Source organism: Nyctibius grandis, chromosome 7 (genome assembly GCF_013368605.1).
Source record: "Nyctibius grandis isolate bNycGra1 chromosome 7, bNycGra1.pri, whole genome shotgun sequence".
Classification (NCBI taxonomy): domain Eukaryota; kingdom Metazoa; phylum Chordata; class Aves; order Nyctibiiformes; family Nyctibiidae; genus Nyctibius; species Nyctibius grandis.
In genome coordinates, this window is record NC_090664.1 from 7,848,934 (window position 1) to 7,870,381 (window position 21,448).

The window sequence follows — 21,448 nt, forward strand, 5'->3', positions numbered from 1 at the left end:
ATCCCTGCAGATTAGTAGTGCCTCAGCTTCTCATGGAAATAGACCAGCTGCATCAGTCTTGCCATCCAGACCACTCTTGGCACATGCCTCCTAACAGCTCTTCAAATACACCAGCAGAACTCCTACTTCTCGTTTCCAACACAGCCATCCACAAAACCCGACTTCTGACTCCACACATACATACACCATAAATTCTCTCACACGATTTGGGTCCAAAGTGGCTGCAGAAGCCTGGACTTAAGCCCCATGAGAAGAGGCAGGGGAGGGCATAAATACACACCACCTTTCACCTCAAATTTACAATAAATCAACAAGGAGAGATCTCTAGTCTATTCAGTCCTTCCTTCCCCCTCCCATCCAAGTTACAACAGCCATCTCCTCCTATGCTCAGATGCTGGAAGTCTCCACTCCTGCATTCCTAGATTAACTCAGTTTAGGTAAGTCAATTCTTAAAATAAATGCAACTGTAAAGACTCATATCAGTGTAGAATCTCCCTAAGCCAAATGCACATTTGTGAGAGAAAACGGGAACATAAAAGAGCAGTTTTAAAGAAATTTATAGGTAATTAATTGATAGAGAATGAACAGAAGTTTGTTTCCAGGATTACAAACATGGCTATATAAGGAGTCTAACAGCATTGGATACTGCGAATTAGATGTTGCACACACCACTTTAAAGCAGTTAAATGAAGTCAGTAGAGCGTCAGCTTTCCCATCAGCAGAAATACACGGTATGACCCTTGCAGTGGATGTAGTCATGTCGGTAAGTTTTGTATGCTTAGAGCTTGTGCTCACTTCTTACTGGATCAAGGTGGCTTTATATCAACATGACTACTAGAGAATGAGAACATGACTTCAGAAAAAAAAATGTGAATTAATGGAAGTGGCACAATATTTGTATCACCTAGGAGCACTGCAGCTGCCATGCTTCCTTGTTGCTAACTCTACACCAGGTGTAACAGGCTCCAGTATAGTCTTCCAGCCCCAAACTGGAAGAGAAGAGACCCACCAGCCTGTAGCTGTAGGGAAACACAGAGATTCACGCCCAAAGACAGTTCTCTGTCAAGTCAGCAGCTGCCTGACCAAAGCTAGGCTGACCTAGGGACCTGCATGCAAAGACATGTTTCAGTTGGGTTCCTTGGCTGCCCTTGTGTGGCCTGTAACTGGCCGCTGTGTCCTGACCAGCCTCTGTCCCAGATGACACTCTTGTTGGGAGCAGGACAATTCATAGATCAGACGAGGCTTGCTGTGAGGTCAGAGACAAGCACAGTTTAACCAGGTATGAGAAAAATCCCATAGCCAGGCAGCAGACCCCTGAAGGGGGATTACTTAAAACAGAGGCAGCAGCAGCGTAGACTCAGCCTCTTTTGCAGGTACACCAGATGGAACCCACAGAGATCTCTGAGCTGTTGTTATGAGCATCAATATAATCCTCAGAAATATCCTAGTTAATCTGGTTTTATATCTGCATGACTTCAGTATACTTTAAAGTAAAATATTTTCAGCCATCATCAATCAGTACTTCAGAAGCACACACAAATGACTTTCAAAAGTATTATTTTTTTTCCCCCCCCTCATATCCTTCTAATCATCAGGGGAATATCAACAAACATCAATACATCAATTCTCAAGTAAATAACCAGTCTCACGGGTATTTCTCTTCAGTCATATCTGTGCTGTTTTTTACTCAGCTGCTATGTCCAAGATGTAGCTTTTCATATTCAAGTGTAACACTTTTGGTTTCTTCTAACATATCTGTGAGTACAGTTTACTTTTTATTTACTTCCATAACTATAGAATAGACTAATTTGTTAACTGTTCAGAAAAATTTGTTTTAGTTACAGGGGAGTAGTATATAGGCCAGAGGCGAATTTGTTAAATAGTGTAAAAGAAAATTCTGCTTCTCCTTAGAAGTATTACATCCTTATGTGGAATCACTATCTAGAAGTGTATTTTGCTTAGTACTTTTAGCGACGGGTATTGGTTTCTGAAGTGGCCAAGAGATTTAACAACATGCACACAGGTAACTTTAGTAGCTAATTGAACCAATCAGTTTAACCACTCTTCTGTTTCATCCTCTTAAATGCTTCACAACATCTCCCTGTAGGACTGAGACCTCTTCTGACTTTAGATACGTAAAAGTTGGCATGTCTTTTTAACTTCTTTAGGAAGCGACAGACACTCCTCAGAAGCAATTTATCCCACTTGTTCTCATACTGATCTCAGGACATCCTGTGGCTGGGCAAAAAATCACTTCACTAAACTTGTTTATGTACACAGCAAACGTGAAATTTAACCGGACACATTTACCTTCCTCATTTCAGAGCCCAAAAGTAATTCAACAATACTTCAAATAAGGATCAATTACATGTTTTTCATACAAGGTACAGCTGTTCTCCATTGCATCCCATACATCACTTCTGCTGCTGTTTTCAATCTTTCCTACAAGATGTTGGTGAGGGCAGCCAGACATGTTAACTTCCTCTGTAATCACAATTGCTTTTACACTCACCCGAGACCTCTTACACCACCACATCCACCTCCCTCTGGTTACAGGACACGTTAGCATTACACTCACATCTGTGCCTGGACCATAAATACTCTCCAAAAGCACCACGTGCCACTCCATGCTGTTTCGCTCCTATGCCAGAGTTTGGAATGCAAAAGAGCAGCAAACAAATATAACTAATGTAAACCTTTTCGACATTAAAAGGCTTTTGGTTTAAGAAAAACTCCACCCCACAAGAGGGAGCGCCCTACTACCAAAGCTCCAATACACCCCATCCCCTTAAGCCATTTTCCCATTCTTCCACTGGTGTGTATTGAATTTAATTCCACCTGCTGATTTCTGTACAGCCCCTCCAACTAATCTGGGCAGACAACTCCATTAACCTTTACACAGCAGCCTGCTCAATAACTGCCAAGTTGGGATACTGTTAGACTTTGGTAAAGTCAGCTGCTGCTCAAAGGTCCCTAACAACCTGGATCATCTCTCTGAAAGGGAGGAGGGAATTTTCTGCAGCATCTTGATGTATTGCCATTGAATGTTAGTTTACTTTGTGACCTGTAAGGCATCTGGAAGCAGAATATGATTACTGAGATGAGAGACCCTAATCCAGTGTATCCATCACTATTTGTTGCTGTGGTTATGGTTATCAAAGGCCACAACAAGACATATTATACCAGTTGGCGGGGAGGAGGGGGGAAACGGACGACGACTAATGATTGCCCTATCATTTTCCTAGCTTCTTCCACAAAAGAGTTCAAACTGGTTTGAAAATTAGTGTTATTAGACCTGACTTCAAAGGCAAGAACCATTTTATTACTCAGCATTGTTATCAATGATAGAGCAATGATAGAGCAGTATAGCAAAGCTCAATGGGGAGGAAAAAAACTTCTTAAGAAAAAGGGCAGAGGCACTTTCATTCAATTTAAAACTTAGTTATTCCTATGGATAGAGTAGCAGATATACACTGGTCAAAATTGACCTCACATCTTTTAATGTGTAAAACAGCACTGAAGGCTGCCTTACAATCAGACAATTACAACTGGTGACTTGAACCCATATGTTAAACACTGGAGAGGCAGGTTGGGTAGATGGTCTCAGACCTCTCCTCTCCCATCTCTGCCAAACTAGTACCACAACAGGTGGACCGACTTGGCAGGTCAACAGCCCAGCTGAGTCCCTGCATCCACCACCTCCCTCCAGGGTGCCAGAAAGGGTCTAGTGATTCAACAGATGCCCCCAGCCTCCAGGCAGCACAAGGGAGAAGTCAAATGTGCAAAAATCCTGCTCAACATGCAGCCTTAACCAGGTCTGCAAGAGCAAGGAATGAATTTACCTATGAACTCTAGAATCATCTGCTATTTGATAGGGAAGCAACACCAGTGACTCAGAAGTCCTGTTGTCAAGCAACAAGAGGAGGAAAGTGGTTGACTGAAGAAAAACCTCTGCCATTTTGTGTTCCCTAAAACGTTATTTGCTTTTCCAGGTCATGACTGAGATGTGGCCTCTCCTCCCACACTCAGTCCCTCTAAAAAAAAACAACCAACCAACCAAACAAACAAAAAACAACAAAAAACAAACACATCAGTCTCATACAGCAAGGGTCTTCCGCAATTTATGTTTATTTCCATGTGCCAAGATAAGACAGAATGAATGACAGGCTCATTCACTGTCAGATTTTCACATGTTATTTCACACACATCAAGCTTCTGCTTGATATAGGTGCCCAGAAGTTTATTTTTCAGCCTGCCTAATACTCTTTCTGATGTTTTGGATTAGTGATATACAGTATAGAATTTGATATTTAAGATTTTAAGTCCTCATGAAACTGTGTTACTGACTGAAGTCTGCCAAGAAAGGCAGTTCAGGTAACATTTTGAACAAGATTAATCATAGAATCATTCATATAAAACAGTAGCAACAGCAGAAATGCATGCACAATTGGAGAGAAAAAGTGAGCCTCGAATAAAGGATACTGCCAAGATTTAGCAATGAACTTAAAGATTCAATCCAGCAGAAGAAAATAACCAGAGCATATAATGCCCTGCCCCATACTGCCAGACACTAAAGGAAGCAAAAGTAATCTTGGAAGACCCTGCTAATGGCTCTCCAGCCCTTTACACAGTCAATGCAATACAAAAATCTAGAAAATAGGGGGTCCCCTATATAAATATTTATTCATAGGCATTCTGCTTTTTTCTGCTCTGCTGCTAACCTCAGTGTCAATCTAAAAATGCTTTCTGAAGTATATATCTATAAGGATGCATACCTGTTTGCAATATCGCCAGTACAAATATCTGAGCTATTCATGACTCAGCTCAAGTCGACTTGACCCAGCTCATCAGGAGCCTTAGGTGCTCACCATGTCCAAGGATCATCCTCTGATGTGGCCATAACAAAAGATTTCCTCTCCTCCCAGGCGGAGGAAGAAATCACCACCCCTTTCCATGAAAAGAAAAGCCACAGGAGGTGGCAGGAGGAGGAATGTTCAAACACTTACCCAGCAGCTAGAGTGCATCTACTTGGGCAAGTGCACTACACCAAGGCAGATATAGACACATCCATTCACAGAGTCCTTTGGTGAGGCAAGCTACTGCAAGTCACTCCTGATGTCAGGATGCTTTGGAGGAATTTGCAGGCATTCACATCTCCCAGAGTTTCTGCTTGCACCTGCCTTGACCTGAAGCAGACCCCAGAGTCACCCATACGATGTTTTCCAGATTTATTTCTAACTATGAAGTCTAGAGCTTTCAGTTTCCATTTAAAAAGGACAAGGGGATTCTGTTTCTCAAGTCTCCTGATAGGAAACAGCTTCCAGGTTTAAAAAGGGCTCGAGTGTTTATAGTAGTCTTTGGGGTCAAAAATCTTAACACTGCATTCCTGAAACACTCTGGTGAGCTGCCACAGCAGCACGAAATGGGGCACCTTGTGACACAGCTGGTAACACCACGCTGCTCTCTGTCTGGGAAGCCCATTGCCACGCTCCAGAACAGGCACAGGGCTCAGCTCTGCCTTTCCTAGAGGGCTTCCAAAGCCACTTTGCTCCAGAAAACAGGAATTTCTCCCTCTCACATCCCACTTCCTGTGATCTGTCAGGTGTTGGTAGGCATGCTTACTCATGTGGGCACCACAGAGGTGGAGGCCAAGTGTGACCCCGACCCTGAGCTGAGCACAGTGGCCACTAGATGGAGATAGAAGAAAGAAAAGGCCACAGCTTGGGGGCAAGGACAAGGGGAGAGGGAAGAGGTGCCTCTTCGGGGACTTCAAAGGATAAGGGAAGTCTTGTTTTGTCGAAATTACGCGTTGTTTCTACTGGCAGACGCTGTTCTTGATCTACAGGGTTCTAGGGAAGTGAGATTAAGAAATCCCCCCCTATTGAGAGATTTTTGCCATGCACAGAGAATGAAGGATTTTGGGAAAAAAAAAAAAGTCTTACACTTTCTTTGTTTCTTTTTCCTATGACACCTCTGTGTGCTGGACTCATCCAGCAGCGCTAACCCTTCCTCTGCTGGCAACATCTGTACATATCCCAGCTACCAACAGTCCTGGGGGCAACAAGAGCAATGCAATTAAGCATCACTTGCTGCTTAGGTGTTCTTTTGAAGAGAGTGACTGTTTTCTTTGAGTCACTGACAGTAAACATTTGGTATGTTTTATTTTTGAACACTGCTCAGTGAAACAAAAGAAACTGCTGAAGTAAAAAAAAAAATAAAATCACATTCACATTTCTTCCACATTGCTACTGATTATTTCCAAATGTCAAGTCCAAACATCTCCAATTCTGTTACTAGAAGATGTATTTGGACATCTGGAAAAGTTACTCCAGCCTCTTAGATACTGTCCCCACAGTTTGAGTGTGAGAAGATTTTATCCACGTAAATCTTATTTCCATACACAAGCAAGGCTGATGTTGCTTCAGTCAGTATTTGTTCTTCTCCAGATCATCACAAGATGGGAGTTTTCTGTTTGTAACCCAGCACTCATTACACTCAAGAGGGCAGATGTGTCAAGCTAAACACTTTAAACCCTTGCCCAAACCAGACCCTACGTAGCAAGGTGGGCACAGTGGCGGGCATTGCAGGAGTACAACAGAATCCTGCTGGTAGTCCTGCCTGAATGACTGGTTACTAATACTTTCCAAAAAGCCACAAACAGCTGTGTATTTCAAGCCCTTAAAGACTGTAACTCACTGCTTCTGTTGTTTCTGTGGTAACAAGATAAAATAGCATTAATAATATAATTTAATGGCTAAATGATAGCAGTACTCCAGATAATGTGCTAGCTGTGTCCCCATCAGCTAGAAATCATGGTGTACCAAAAGCTCATTCAAATTTGGGCAATCATTTGTAAATATTATTCTAGCTTCAAATGATGCCAGAGATTATTAATGATCCAGTTGCAGGGCTACATCTGATGGTGAAGAATTTCTTGTTCCTCATTAGAAAAGAGTAATCGATCCCATTGGTTTTATAACATTGTACCAGGTCTGGCTGGGATGGAGTTAATTTTCTTCATAGCAGCTTGTATGGTGCTGTGTTTTAGATTAGTGACCAAAAAAATGCTGATAACACATTCATGTTTTAGCTGTGGCTGAGCCGTGTTTGCACAGCGTCAGGGCCTTCTCTGTTTCTCACTCTGCCCCCATAGTGAATAGACTGGGGGTGCGCAAGAGGTTGGGAGGGGACACAACCAGGCAGATGAGCTAAACTGACCAAAGAGATATTCTGTGCCATATAACATCACGCTCGGCAATAAAAAGGGAGAGGAGGGGATTTTAGGGGGGTTAGCCATCTTTTGCTCAGGAACTGGCTGGGCATCGGTCTACCCATGGGAAGTGATGAGTGATTGCCTTTGCATCACTTTTGCTTGCTTTCTCCCTTTTTCCACTTGTCCTTCACTTATAAAAAAATTTTATCTTGATGTACAATTTTTCTTGCTTTAACTCTTCCTTTCCTCTTCCCCATCCCACTGGGGTTCAGGGGAAGTGAGCAAGCAGCTGTGTGGGGCTTCGCTGCCTTCTGGAGTTAACCCACAACAAAGATGAAAAGCTAATGGAGTCAGAAAAGGTTAAAAAGTGTGACTCAATAGTTTTTGCCTCCATAAACCCACCCACCTCACCCCCAACATGCACAGAGCTGTGTGTTTGTTTATGTTTGGGAAAATACCTAAAATACCCTTACTTACAATACCCTGTGAGAAAGATCCCTGCCTGGATTTTGGGAAGGCCCCCAAAGGCCTCCTCTAGTCATGGCAGGGCTGACAGCGGCTTAGCTGGATCTAGATCCTCAACATTAGAGCTGCAAGATGCAGTTAGTGGTAGAGTAAGGCAAAACACTGGATGCAGAAAACATTACGGCCAGTGCCATTCTGGAAGTGCAATACTCATGTTGGAGAGCCTGTATAGGTGCAGAGGAGTCCTAAATGCTTGTTCTCCTCGAGCACATGATCTATAGTCATCTGTTCAGGCCCACAACCAGTACCCAGGGCCCCACCAAGTTTTAAGACAGCCCCAACGTAGCCGATTGCCTCAGGTCCCTCCACAGGCATGGCTCCTTGCTGAGTTCCTGCCATGTACGTCTACGTCTGCCTGCAACACCCTAAACCATTTTTAATGAACAGGACAATTTTTCAGTCAGCAATAAGCTGCATGCAAAAAAAGCATATGTGAGCATTTAGAGGAATCACCTGGGTTTGGTTTTTTTTTTGTTTTGAAGTGCCAAGCTGAACATCCAACAAGACGTTTCACACTCCACTCCAAGTAGAAATGGGGAAGTTTAGTCCAGACTGCCAGATCACAACAGCTGACTCAGCTCTACTGCAGATGGAGCCTGACCCTGTCACTTACAGTGACCAGAGTTCCAAAAGTGCAGGAGCCAGAAACTTAAGCAAACAAAATCAGGATTCCACCCCGGGATCCATATTTAAATATAGAGATGCCCAGCGTGCTCCTACACTATATACAGGGAAAACTGTGGCCTACTTCCAAATATTGAAATGGTTTAGATGAAGTGCTGATGGCACCTTTCTATTACAACATCTTTCCAAATTAATGCCATAATACAGATGTGGACATACAGTTATAACGTACTAGAAGATATAAGCTATTGCTTCTCCTTCCCTCTTTATTTTTGTTTAAAACAAAAAGAAACTGGTTTTAACGTGGACTTAGCCTTTCAGAACAAAAACACTTGCCAACTGCTGTTGACTGTTTTCCACTTCCTTTGGACCTCATTTCTCTAGAATTAGAAGTGATGCTTTCCTTGCTAACAGACCACTTCATAAATAACTGATAAAATTGCTAATTTTTGAATTTTTTCCCTCAGCACCTTACAGCCAAGAGCATCACGCACAATTAATATATCTGTAGGCTTAATGGCAAGTCTTCAGTCAGAACACTGCAAATTCACCTTCACTCTCCCCCCACTACCACACCCCCACAAAAATCCATACATGTGCTCACAAACATGAAAGAAAAGATTTTCAAAAAACACTACACAAGTCAAGTGATGCATACAAGGTTAGTATGCTACAAAATTCACTTGTTTGGTACACAAATGCTACCGATCTTGCTGCACAGACTCAATGTTTTGAGAGCAGACTATCTTGCTTCACTGGAACCTTATTAAGTGCCTATTTTTTATGGTCTGAAGTGAAAGTTGGTCCTCAGCCCATGACCTTGGCAATAGATACCCATCTGACACTCCAGAGATATCAGGCTCAAAACACTGATCCCACTGAATTTATTAGGTAAATTCCTCCCGGTTTCAATGCAGCCTGAATCTCACCTCAACACAAGTCCTGCAGCTCAGGGCTGTCACACAGGCTCTGGCAGAGGTACCACGTTTATCACCTCCGGCTCTTCCTTTTTGCTGGAGATCAACACCAGGAGCAAAAGGGGCAACAAGAACAACTGTGCAATGTTTCTTCAGCTACCCCAAGTTCACAGCGCTAATGTACTGGATCGTGCTGGCCAGCTTCAAGCTGCAGGAGCTGAGGAGCCAGTGTGCGTTTGCTGCTGTTGCTGTGATAATAACCTCCAGCAGAAGGGAGACAAGCTACAGGCACTAACACCTTCTACCATGGCTGCTCAATCCAACAGGCTCCTCAGAGCAACATAACAGGTACCTTCCAGATGGAAGGGAAGGCAGCAGCTGCTGAAACACTAAAACAGAAAGACAAATACTTGAAGACTGTCTATGCTTGCATCCATGAAAACCAAAAGGGCCAGGATAGGAGAGGAAAAAAGAAGTCATAAGAGCAATTTCTTTTTCTTCGGGAGCCCCTGGTCTACACAAAAACACCACCTTCAAGGTTGTGTTCAGCCCTACCAAAACAAAAGCACGCTTACTGACTCCAGTGAAGATCCGTTGCCCTTTCGTGCCGTCTGAAAAAAAAAAAATATTTGCTAAATCATGGTTGACACACTTTGGTTTTTTTTGAATGTTAAAGTCTACAAATAACTGGACACAGACATCAAAACTACCACAGAATCTGTCAGAACTGTCAGATGTCATACAAAACAGTCTCAGAAGAGGAAGGGGTAGGGATTATCAGTGAAATTGGGTTTGCATGGAAATGGACATTTATGAGTTACCTCCTGACACACACAAACCTTCTCTAGAGAGACTGGAGTTAAGCCTGTGGACACTGGTTGATCTCCATCTATATTTCTGTTAGGAATACAAGAAGGTAGAAGAATTATTTTCTTCTTGGAAAGCTGGTTATAAGCATCAAACATTTTCAGTGCAACCGTAACTTTATTTTTCAATTCCCTCCAGGCATTTTCTTATGAAGTTTTTGCCAACAACTTTAATGCCATACTTCAAATAGAGTCAATACAAATACATTAAAACGGAAGGTTTTAGTCTGTTTACGTATCTGAAAATCAAGACTAAAGAACTCTTATTAGCACTAATATAGAAAATCAAAGCAGTGCCATACATCAGATTTACTTCTCATCTTGCACTAGCAATGCTTACATTTTCAGAAGTCTGTCTGGAATTCCATTTCCCTTCACCAAAGCAGGACGTCAACTCATAGACAGAGTTTTACAGTGAACACAAATAAGGAAGTATTTAAGAAGGGTGAGTGTATAAGCCCACAGTACGTGTATGAGGAACACGACTCCTAGGCTCTGCAGAAGATAGCTTTGTACTGTCCAGAATTTGCACATGGAAGAAAATCTGTCAGCCTGAGAAAAAGAAAAACCTATCTTCAGCTGGTAATTTCATTTAATTACCCTCATTAAGAATAAAATTCAACTTCTCCATTGGGCAGCTCAATGTTGATGCAATGCTCTAGTCCTAAAGTAGGGACACAGAATCAAAGGAGTCTACGGTTGCAAGCAAGTAAATTTCACCCCTGCATAGAGGCAACAGGAGTCACATCCTCATCTCCATTCCAGGAAAATATTACAAAATTCTGCTATTATAAGGAATTCCTCTTCTACAGAGCCATAGCACGTCAAAGAGCACAGTGGTGGTCAGCCTTCAAGGTTACATCTACAGGGCTAAACAGAACAGGGCCACAGATGGGTTTCTGGTCCTGAGGCCAGGTGGCACAGGCTGGCCTGTCTGATCTCCTGTAGGACCCAGTGGCCCCAAGGCATACCTGTGAAGGGGTCCAAACCTGGGCCAGTCTTGCATTACCACCTGTGAGAACAGTCCCTTGTGTGCCACCACCCAGCTGCATCCAGGCATTCCCATAGGCCAGCACCACACCAGGGAACCACTCAGAAGAACAGGTGAGCAGCATTCAAGCTCATTCATTTAGCAGCACAGGTATAGTCTGAGGGTACCTGGGGACTTTACGTGAGAAAGCACAGCATTGACAAAACCCTGAATGCTGAATTAGATACGGCACACTGATGCTACTGTGGCTGTAGAGGTCATATGGCAAAAAAAAACCCCTCCAAATGGGACAGGTCCCTTGGACCAAAATGAGCATCTCCAGCAGCTTTGCTTTTTCTCTAGGTAGTTGGAACAGCCCAAAAGGGACATCAGAAACCAAGATTTGAATGATTCTATGCAGGGCACAGGAGAACAACATACGCTGAAGCATGCAATAGTATCCAGGAATTAGGAAAAGCCTGGGAGGGAAGGAAACTGAGGGAGGATTCAGCTTTATGTTGCATTAGCAACTATATAACAGCTGCAGTTGGTTGTTGCAGCTATATGTACTCACATTTACAGTTAATAATAACTATCAAGTTCCCTTCAAGACCCGCTGCAATAAGACGAGCGCTTAATTATATCTTAGAACAATAATCTTTAGTCATGCCTCATGTTGTAAAAATCCCAGTGTCAGGCTTTCATGTAATTATGCCGCTGATAAACAAATGTAAGTCACAAGCGCTGACAGCAACTACAAAAAAGCAGATTCCTCTCCACGGTGGCAAGGGCAAGCAGACTAGCAGGACCTCCATAATTCAGAGGAAGAAACGGAAATGGACAAGAAAATGCAGACGCAGAAGCATGGCTGTAACCTTCCTTGTACAGTTTTACAAATTCCACTTGAACACTTTAAGGAAACATGTGAATCCAATACAGAAAGAAAATCTTCATCCTCAACCCGTCACCCCCTAACACTTATTCCCAACAGTGAAAGTCCACATGGTTACAGGTGGCTGCACATGTACACAGTGCTGATGGCAGCCAGTCTCATCACCTGCTTCCCCTTCCCCAGCAGACCAACAGAGATTTCCCTCAGCCACTTCGAGCAGGCACATCACAAGAACCACTGTAGTAAGTCAGCCCAAAGGTCCCTTAAGCGCAGCACAGCGCCTGCAACAGCGGCAAAGCCCTCCCAAACGGGTAATACCCGCAGAGGGGCACAGCTCTCATTTCCCCAGAACAGCTTCCCAACATCCAACGGGCTTTTCTTGCCTGCCAGAAACTAATGTGAAAACAGATCACAGAAGTGAAATAAAATAGGATGGGCCTTATTTACTCAGGAAGGAGACTGAAACTTTTGCTTACAAAAATGCAGAGGTGCAAGCATTACTTTTATATTTACACTGGACACACACAGTCTATGGACCTGCCTGCTCTCCAAAATCTCAGTCAGAATAAAGCTCAATTTCCTGTCACAGGAACTCAACATACATTAGGTTGGAGCTGCTGAAACCTAGGTAGCTCTATGCTATGCATCTGACCAGCCACGTCTTTTTGTGATCCTTGGCCTTGAGAGAGAGCATTTGAATATCAACAAGCCATGAATGGAACTCTGCTGCACAGATAACAAGCAAAGTGCTATTTACTAGCATGAAATACTCTTGTGCTTGTTGTTTTGGCTCACCAACAAGAAAAATAAAATCATATACAACTGTCACAATTACATTGGCAGGGAATTTGTTATTCCTTTCCTCTGTTTTTTTAAATTCTAGAAATAAATACAAATTTAATTAGACTTCGATGCCTCCAAACTTTGCCATGGAGAGCTGGGTGAGCCTTGTGGTGTTTGGGTCTTTTCAGAATGCACAAAGTAGCTAAACACAAATCTCAGGAACAAGATAAATAAATCACAAAATACATAATTAAAGCACTTGCCACCCTTACAGCTCAACCTTAATTCCACACCATCATATGCCGACAATAGTCGCTTGAAGTGTCTGGGTAGCTTCTGCAAGCTTGAATTCACCATCAAGGGAAAAAAAAAAAAAGTGTCTTTTATTTTACAAATAAAGCATTGGAATTATTGCTCATGAGCAATCATTAGATATCCCTCACTGTCTATTTCTGCTCAGTGCTTGGCAAGAACCTCAAGAGCATTTCCACTGCAGGCCAGGGGCACCAAGTGATCTATATGCAGATCTGCCATAATATCCCAGATTCCATAAAGGGCCATATGACCTAGTAGATGGAGCAGATGAATAAAACAAGGGAGAACTGATTTCTGTACCCATCTGCCACAAACCCTTGGCCAAGTTGCCTAAGTCCTGAGGCCCAGGACATGCATATCTGCTACTATCCAGCTGCAGATGGTAGCTCCTTAAGGCACAGGACCTCCTTCCCTTTCAGCCAGGTGCTATACTTTGATCTCCTGATCCATCAAACAGGCATGATGACTTTTACTTTCCTTGGAAAGCCTTCCAAGATCTAGTTATTGCTTAAAATTAGGACCTATGCTTTTATATAGACTATATGAAAAAGGCATTTCATTCCTTAAAACACTACTTTGGGACCAAGTGAGGTCACAATTGCAGCACAGGACCACATAACAGGCTGGCAAGCCTGCTGTGCCAGCTGGCATGGCATACAGCAATGCACAGTACCCAGTGTAATCAGTCCAGCCTAAGATAACTAGCTAAGCACACTCAGTTGTGGAGTTGTTACTGCACACAGAGCCAGCTTAAGCCTCTCAAAAGACAGACTTCCCTTAAACAGTATTTATCCCCAGGCCCCAACCTGTCCAAGTAAGATGATGCCAATACTTTCAATAGGTTTCATAATTCAGCTATTTTTAGATCTTTGTGCTAAAACAACCTCTTCCCCCCCCAACAAAAAAAAAACAAAACCCAAACCAAAATAAAAAAAACACACCAAAACAAAAACTTTCTGCCACCACATTGACACACCAGGGCTGATCTAAACTGCTTTGCCCCAGCTCTAGAAGCTGAAAGATGCTTACCAGTCCAGGCACAGCGAGAGCTGGCTGCTCCTTAAGGGCTGGGGATCTCCAGGCTAGCAGGGCCTATCTGACCTCCCCAGGAAGGCAGGGAGGCAGCCCTAGAGGTGGCTACAAGTCCAGCTCACCAGGCAAGCCCATGCTGACAACACAGGTCTGATACCAAGCCAGGAAGTTAAGGCAGGATCACGTCCAGTGAGTGCAACCAAGGTCAGACACAGTCCTATGGTGTCCCAGGCAAGTCCACAGTGACCAGACAGACGATAAACAGCCAACATGCCAGGGACCAGAACAATGAAGACCAGCACTGCTCAGAAACAAAGGGATAGCCCCAAGCTGAGCTTAAATGGGCTGTGGGCAGGGTGGGTGGAGGCCCCAGGAGAGGCTGATCAGGGTAATTAAGGCTGTTAGTGCCCGAGGAGCCCTTGCAATGAAGGTTCCCCGCAAAGGAGAAAAAGTGTTTTAAAAGATGGAACAAATATTCCTATTTAACTATGAGGAAGGCAACCCTACCTTATATAACAAGCACTGGATACTGTGTACTGAACTAAAGTCAAATGTATAACATAAAATCTCCCTCCTACTAATCCCAAGGCCCTTGCTTGCCCAGGCAGCTCAAGCTCATTTCCAAAACCTGCAAACATGTGAGAAGAACCCATATTCCCTCTCACTTCACCATCAACATGCAAAGTAGCACTCCTAAAGAAAGTACGGGCAGGTCAGCATCCAAGAAAACCTTAAGCAGGGAATATTTTTTCACTGAGCTTTCAGGAGTAACTGAGGGAAATCTGCCTGTTAGTTTTGAGTGCTCAGAAAATGTGGGATACCTTTATAGTACAGATTAAACATTGCTCAGAAAAGTACAACAAGAAGGTTGGTTGCTTTCGTTTTACAAACTGTTGCTGGTCACCCAGTACTATCTCCTTAATCTGCTTGGAGCAAAGTGGATCTTTCCGCTAAGCACAGGTGATTTAATAGACCATAACTGCAGCTGGGGAGGAACAATCCCATGCACCAGTATATCCTGGGGGCCTCCCAGCTGGAAAGTGGCTTTGCAGAAAAGGACCTGGGAGACACCAAGTTGAACGTGAGCCAGCAATGTACTCTTGATGCAAAGAAGGCCAACAATATCCTGGGCTGTGTTAGGAGTGTTGCCAGAAAGGTCAAGGGAGATGCTCCCACCCCTTTATTCAGCACTGTTGAAGCCACAGCTGAAGTGCTGGGTCCATTTCTGAGATCCCCAGTACAAGAGAGACATGAACATACTGGAGAGAGTCCAGCAAAGGGCCACAAAGATGATTAAGGGACTGGAGCATCTCACATGAGAAAAAGGCTGAGAGAGCTGGGACTGTGCAGCCTGGAGAAGATAAGGCTCACAGAAATCTCATCAGTGTATGTATACACCTGAAGGGAGGGTGCAAACTGAAACACAGAAGGTTCCCTCTGAACATCAGGAAACACTTTTTCACTGTGAGGGTGACCAAGCACTGGCACAGGTTGCCCAAAGAGGTTGTGGAGTCTCCATCCTGGGAGATATTCAAGGACGTGGTCCTGGGCAACCAGCTAGGTGGCCCTGCTGGAGCAGGGATGGTTGGACAGGATGACCTCCAGAGGTCCCTTCCAACCTTCACCACTCTGTGATTCTGAACAGTACCTGAACAGATGAGATCTCCATGCCTGGGATACAAGAAACAATGGCACCCAGGTTTGTCCAGTGGCTGTTGGCTGCCTAGGGTGTTCTGAGCTGTGCCTTCAAGGGGTTTGTGCATTGCAACTGCTAAATTATAAGGTCTGTCTCAAAGGTCCTCAGAGCATGAGGACCAATCCAGAGGTCTTCAGAAAGGGAGAGAATTTCCCTATCCAAGTACTTTTTGTCCAAAGAGAAGCAGCACTAACCTGAAAACCCCTGGACTATGACTTCCATCTCCTCCACTGGAAGGTGTTCAATATTTCCTTTTATCTTTACTACTAGGAAAATATATTCACATGGATTATAAGTATCACGAGATTTTTAAATGAGACACTAGGAATAACTGTGAGAGTCTAATATTTAAACAAAAACTAATCTATTTAAATTCTGCCTTTTAGACTACGTGCTTTCTCAAACTATGATTCTAACCACAACCTTATCTACCATCAAGATAAAATGCAAGCTTCCTGCTAACCACTGTTATCTCTTCTATAAGCTTGTCAAATATGTTGTCATACATAAATTATTAATCTAACAAACTACTGGCAGTGTGCACCCTATATGCTCAACAGGGTGATATAAAGTCTTGTACTGCTGTGTTAATTATTCCATTAGGTGAAATATCGGAGGTCTGTGCTTTGGACAAGAAGGCTATGGGCACACCAACCGTTGACTAAATGGTATGTTTTCTGAAAATCCCTTATTAGCATTTTGGCAACATGCCTCCACTATCCCGAGAGTCAGATATCACCACCTTGAAGTAATGTCAGCCATTTAGTTTTTCACAGCAATACCTCAGCCACATATCTAGCAAAAACCTTCACATCAAATCAGTATTTTACTGGTTTTACTCATTTTCAGCTAGTTAAGATGGACTGCATTCTGATCATTCATATTTCATATCAGGAACCACATTGCTAGCCAGTAATTAGCAAGTTTTATCAGCGCTGCATGCTCTTACCCTGACACAGTCCCCAAGAGCCCAATTTAGAGACATATATCTCACTTGTTTAATACAAATTTAGCCTCCTAAATTATTCTTTTTTCCATAAACAGGCAGCACTAGAGCCCTGAGGCACCATAAGTAATTAATATAGATGTATTTTTTACCTATTTTTATATCCACATATTGCCAGAAAGTCAGACACTTTCTGTAGATTTGTGTTCATTATGAGATACAGTTTTGGATGTCTTAGAAAATGATCATGAATGGAGACAGTACAGAAGTAGACAAAACCAGAAAACAATCAATAAAAATCCATGGAAAGAACACAGCAGGTAAAGAATGACAGGTGTCTAGCAAAATATTATCTGTTAACAGAGAAAGGGCTTCAAAGTTCTCAACTCAAAGAATGCTGTTTCCCCAAAAGTCAAATTAAAACCTCTAAGTAATTTTGCTGATGTTAGGAAATTGTTTTTATGCTTATGCTTGCAGCTCAAATCCCCACAAAAGTCAAAATGCCCTGCCACCCCCAACTCATTTCTCCTTTCCCCTCCTGTTTTCTCGATGGTATTGGACGTAAATTGCTCCTTGAGCTGGCAGAATCATAGAATCATGGCATTGTTTTGGTTGGAAATGACCTTTAAGCTCATCAAGTCCAACCATCAACCTAGCACCGCCAAGTCCACCACTAAACCATGTTCTTAAGTACCACATCTACACGTCTTTTAAATACCTCCAGAGTGATGTGGCTAACAAAGTGTCACAGAGTCCAATGGATGAAAACATGACATTAAAACTATCTCCTATCTTCCTATAACTGCCCTTTAGGCCTTTAGGACTTTGAAGTGATGCCCATTGTTCTAACGTATGTATTCACAACTCTAGCTTAATAATGTGTCCCACAGATTAGATTAAATGTTTCATGGATGAATTAAAAAAAAAAAATTGGAAAACGTAACTAGTACAAATATATTGCATTTCAACCACAGATAACGTACTCCCAAGAACACTAATATTTCTACCTAGCCTTTTTCATCAATCTCGCAGAAAGGTCTGTCACTGATGCATTCCCCCTACTGCCTGAAACAAAAGGTGACTAACCAGAACCTCACGAATGACTGTGCTCTCCCACTGTAAGGGCTGGGACTGTTTGGCACCTGGGTAGAGAAACAAAGCAGTTCACTGAGTCCTCTCACCCTTCATACTCATTGCGGATAATGTGTCGGGTTCTCATCATTTTATGGAGGAGGTGGGGGGTGTAACATTTGTGATCGGACATGAAAGAGCAATGTAACATCTGAGGGCTCTACAAAGGATGGGTAAGGTTGCTAGGAGACAACACAGGATGTTTGTTTGCATGCTGGCAGTGGGAAAGAGCACTCTTGCCTCAGGTGGACTTTTCAGGTCCTTGACTGAGGGCCAGGAAAGGGCTCTGAAGGCATCAGAGAAACCCATGACTGGAGCTCAAGTGAACAGAAACAGCAGTGAAATCAGTGGGGCAAACCTGGAGGCCAAGTAGTCATAGATAATGATACAGGAATCAGTTTTTCAGCAAAAAAATCCTGTGCTTGAAAAGAGGAAGAATGAAGGAGCTAATTCATAAGTTTTTAGCACTAATTAACAAATGAGGGCTTAACTGTTTTCCTACATTTATCTTGTGTGATAACAAGTGGCTGGTAACTCATGTGATTTAGACAGACTGGTGCACTCTACCAGAATAAGCCTTTTTCCTCTGCTGTCTGAGGCCTTATGGTCAAAAAATCATTAGAGATAAATTAAAGTTTTGTTAATTTATGCCTTTTGTCTTATTCATATACCACATTTGAAACAGATTGTCTCCCTGCAATCATAGCATCATAATGCAATCATATGCAATCAGATGATATGCATGTGATTGCATTATGCTACTGTGACTTACAGACTAGGCCTTAAGATCAATAAAACCATTGGAAGCCACTTTGCAAACTGGGACTGAAATGTATTTTGCTCTTAAGTGGATGAAAAAGTTTGTAAGTGGAAAGGCCACGTGCTGGTACTCGTGGCAATTCAGGATGAATTGTGTCAGGCCCTTTCTTTGACATATGTGATGGCAACAGAGCAAAACACTGGATTTCATTTCCCACCATCCCTGTGCCCATGCTCCCCGGAGCTCAGGAAACTACCAGGTAAGTCCCTTGAGGAATGGTTTCTCCAGGAGCTCCCATAAGAGCGCTGCACCTCTGCCCCACCGATGATTCAAGCCCAGGCTAAAACTGAGCCTCTAAGTTGGATGCAAGCAAAACCCAGTCAAGTCAAATAGGTCCTGACTATAGTCTCCTTCAGTGAAACTGAATCAATCTCAAAACCCATTATCATGTCTAATTGTTTCATTTCACAGCCAGTGTAAGGCATCATTCCTAAGTTTAATTACATGGGTTACATAAGTGAGGAAATCTATTTCCTATTACATCTAACACTATGTAGCTAATATTTATATATGTTCCTGGCATAAGCAAGAATACCTTAAAAAATACTTCAGATGGATACAACAGAAGAAAGGGTGATATCATTGCTGAGAATAACAATCCTGAGAAATACTTAGATGTAGAATGTGTGGCTAAGCAACAGCAAACACTCTGTGAACTTAAATATTCATTTGGAAGTATCAGCAGCAGACCATTTCCTTGAGGCTTAGCACAGTAATAACCATATTAACTGAAACGAGCACAACACCAGCGATGCACTTTAGCAAGATTTTTTTGAAGTATTTGAAGTCTACAACCTATGAACCACTCAGAGGGGGAAAAAAAAGTGCTGAGTATGCCAAATTAATTCCTTCAACTCAAATTCCAGGTAAACAGCACCTTGACCAGATATAAAGAAGAAACTTAGACCTAGTAGGTTGCATATTCCACTATATGTACTCTTTTCTCCTGTAGAGTGAAGAGTTAGAAAGCATAACTGGATAAATCCTAATGGCAAATTATTGGTATCAACTACTATCATTATGTCTGTTTCAAGGCATGACAATACCTCAGGATCTGACCACATTATTCTGAATTTTTGAGGAATTTGTGATGTTGGCGTTATAAGGCTGATCATATATCAAGTGTTTTGCACTGAAGACATAACTACAGGACCTGAAGTGAAAAGACCGATGAGTCAGTAACTTATAAAAAATTCATTGGCCATAAAAACAGCTGCTCCAACTCATATAATGTCATAAACAGGTGATATTAAAATAGGAAGAAAGGAGGGATGGTATGAATGAAAAGGTCACCATGGTCAAGCCTTCTCCTGAGAGATCCTGCTTTTAAAAGTGAGGAGCCACACTTTGCATTTAGTTAGATTAGTACCCTTAAGCTTTGTTAGATCATTGATTGCAAGTGATTATGTGCGTGGTCTAAAGGGTAAACACAACGAAAGAGAGGTACGAAGCAAGCCTCATTGACCAATCACACTCGCCTACTACCTAATGTAACTGGAGGTACCCAAACAAGAGGGAGCTGATGTTAAGCAGCACAAAGAGAAGGTCATTTGCTTCCCTGAGTATGTAACTTTGTTTCCATATGAGATTACATCCCTGCCTTCCTTTGCAACATATTAAAGATGTTTTAATCAAAGCAGTATCCAGACTTATGCTTTTATACTCCTGACTGAATAAAACTGATCATTTATCTCATGCAAAAAGTACGGCACACTGTTTTGAAACTGAAGGACAGCAGTGGGAAAAGTTTTGCACAGGCACGCACGGTAAGACCAGAAATCTTAGCTGAGTAAGTTTGGAAACAGAGGGGGCAACTTCAAACAGCCATCATCACAGGAAAAAACTCCTAACACTGACCAAGCTCCTTCCTCACCCTGAAGCTGTACACGGCCGGCTGCACAAGAAAACTGGGAGGCTCAGTACAATATCCAGCGATCTGCTGCCCCGCAATTAACCGGCCCCCTCCCCACATCACCCCGCTGGAGCAGACGGCGCTCTGCTTCGAAACAAGCCCCCGCGGCGCCTCGCTGTAATGGAGGAAGATGCCGAGGCCGGGCTTTTCCCCGCACACTCCCGGGAACCCCCTGCCCGTCCCCTCGGGGCTGCGCCACCCGCCGCGGCGCCGCCGCTTGGGCAAACCCCGCGCCGAGGAAGCGGCCGCAGCGGCAGGTGCCGACGGCGGCTGCAGGGAGCCCCGGCGGTTCCGCGTTCCCCCGCGCTCCCGCCCCGCAGACACTCACGGGCGCCGGGGCTGCGGCGGGGCACCAGGGGCTCCGCCGGACCGACCGCCGCTTCCTCCTCCGCCTCCTCCTCCTCCCCGAGGAGCGTCAGCACCGCGGACAGCGGCGGCGCGGCCGACGGGGCGCGGCGGGGCGCGGCGGTGGGGGGCTCGGCGCCCACCCGCACCAGGGCGCGCCGCGGCCGGCCCAGGGCCGAGGGGACGGAGCCCATGGCCGCCCCGCGCCGCCGGCTGAGTCCCGCTGCGCTCCGCCTCCGCGCGGGCAGCGGCCCCGGCACGGCCGGAGCGCCGCTCCCCGGCCCCACCTCCCCTTCCGGAAGAAAAGCCCCGCTCCTGGCGCAGCCGGGCCGCGCCTCGCCGGGATGTTGCTTCCCCTCCACCTCCGAAAGTGCGGAGAGGCAGGAGCGGAAGAACCAGCCCCGAGCACCTCACAACCCGCGCGCACCCCTACCGCCTCCCGGGAGCCGGGCGGCCCTGGG

The 21,448-nt window shown here is 44.0% G+C and overlaps 1 protein-coding gene across 1 annotated transcript in view; it reads right to left on the bottom strand.

Annotated features, from left to right (window-relative positions):
- The window catches only part of PDE1C (phosphodiesterase 1C), a 414,729-nt gene extending 393,548 nt beyond the window's left edge, over positions 1 to 21,181 (bottom strand). Inside the window, exon 1 of the mRNA XM_068404897.1 lies at positions 20,971 to 21,181. Coding sequence (XP_068260998.1) covers positions 20,971 to 21,181 — 211 coding nt within the window. The remainder of the gene's footprint in view (positions 1 to 20,970) is intronic.
- Positions 21,182 to 21,448: the final 267 nt, after the last annotated feature.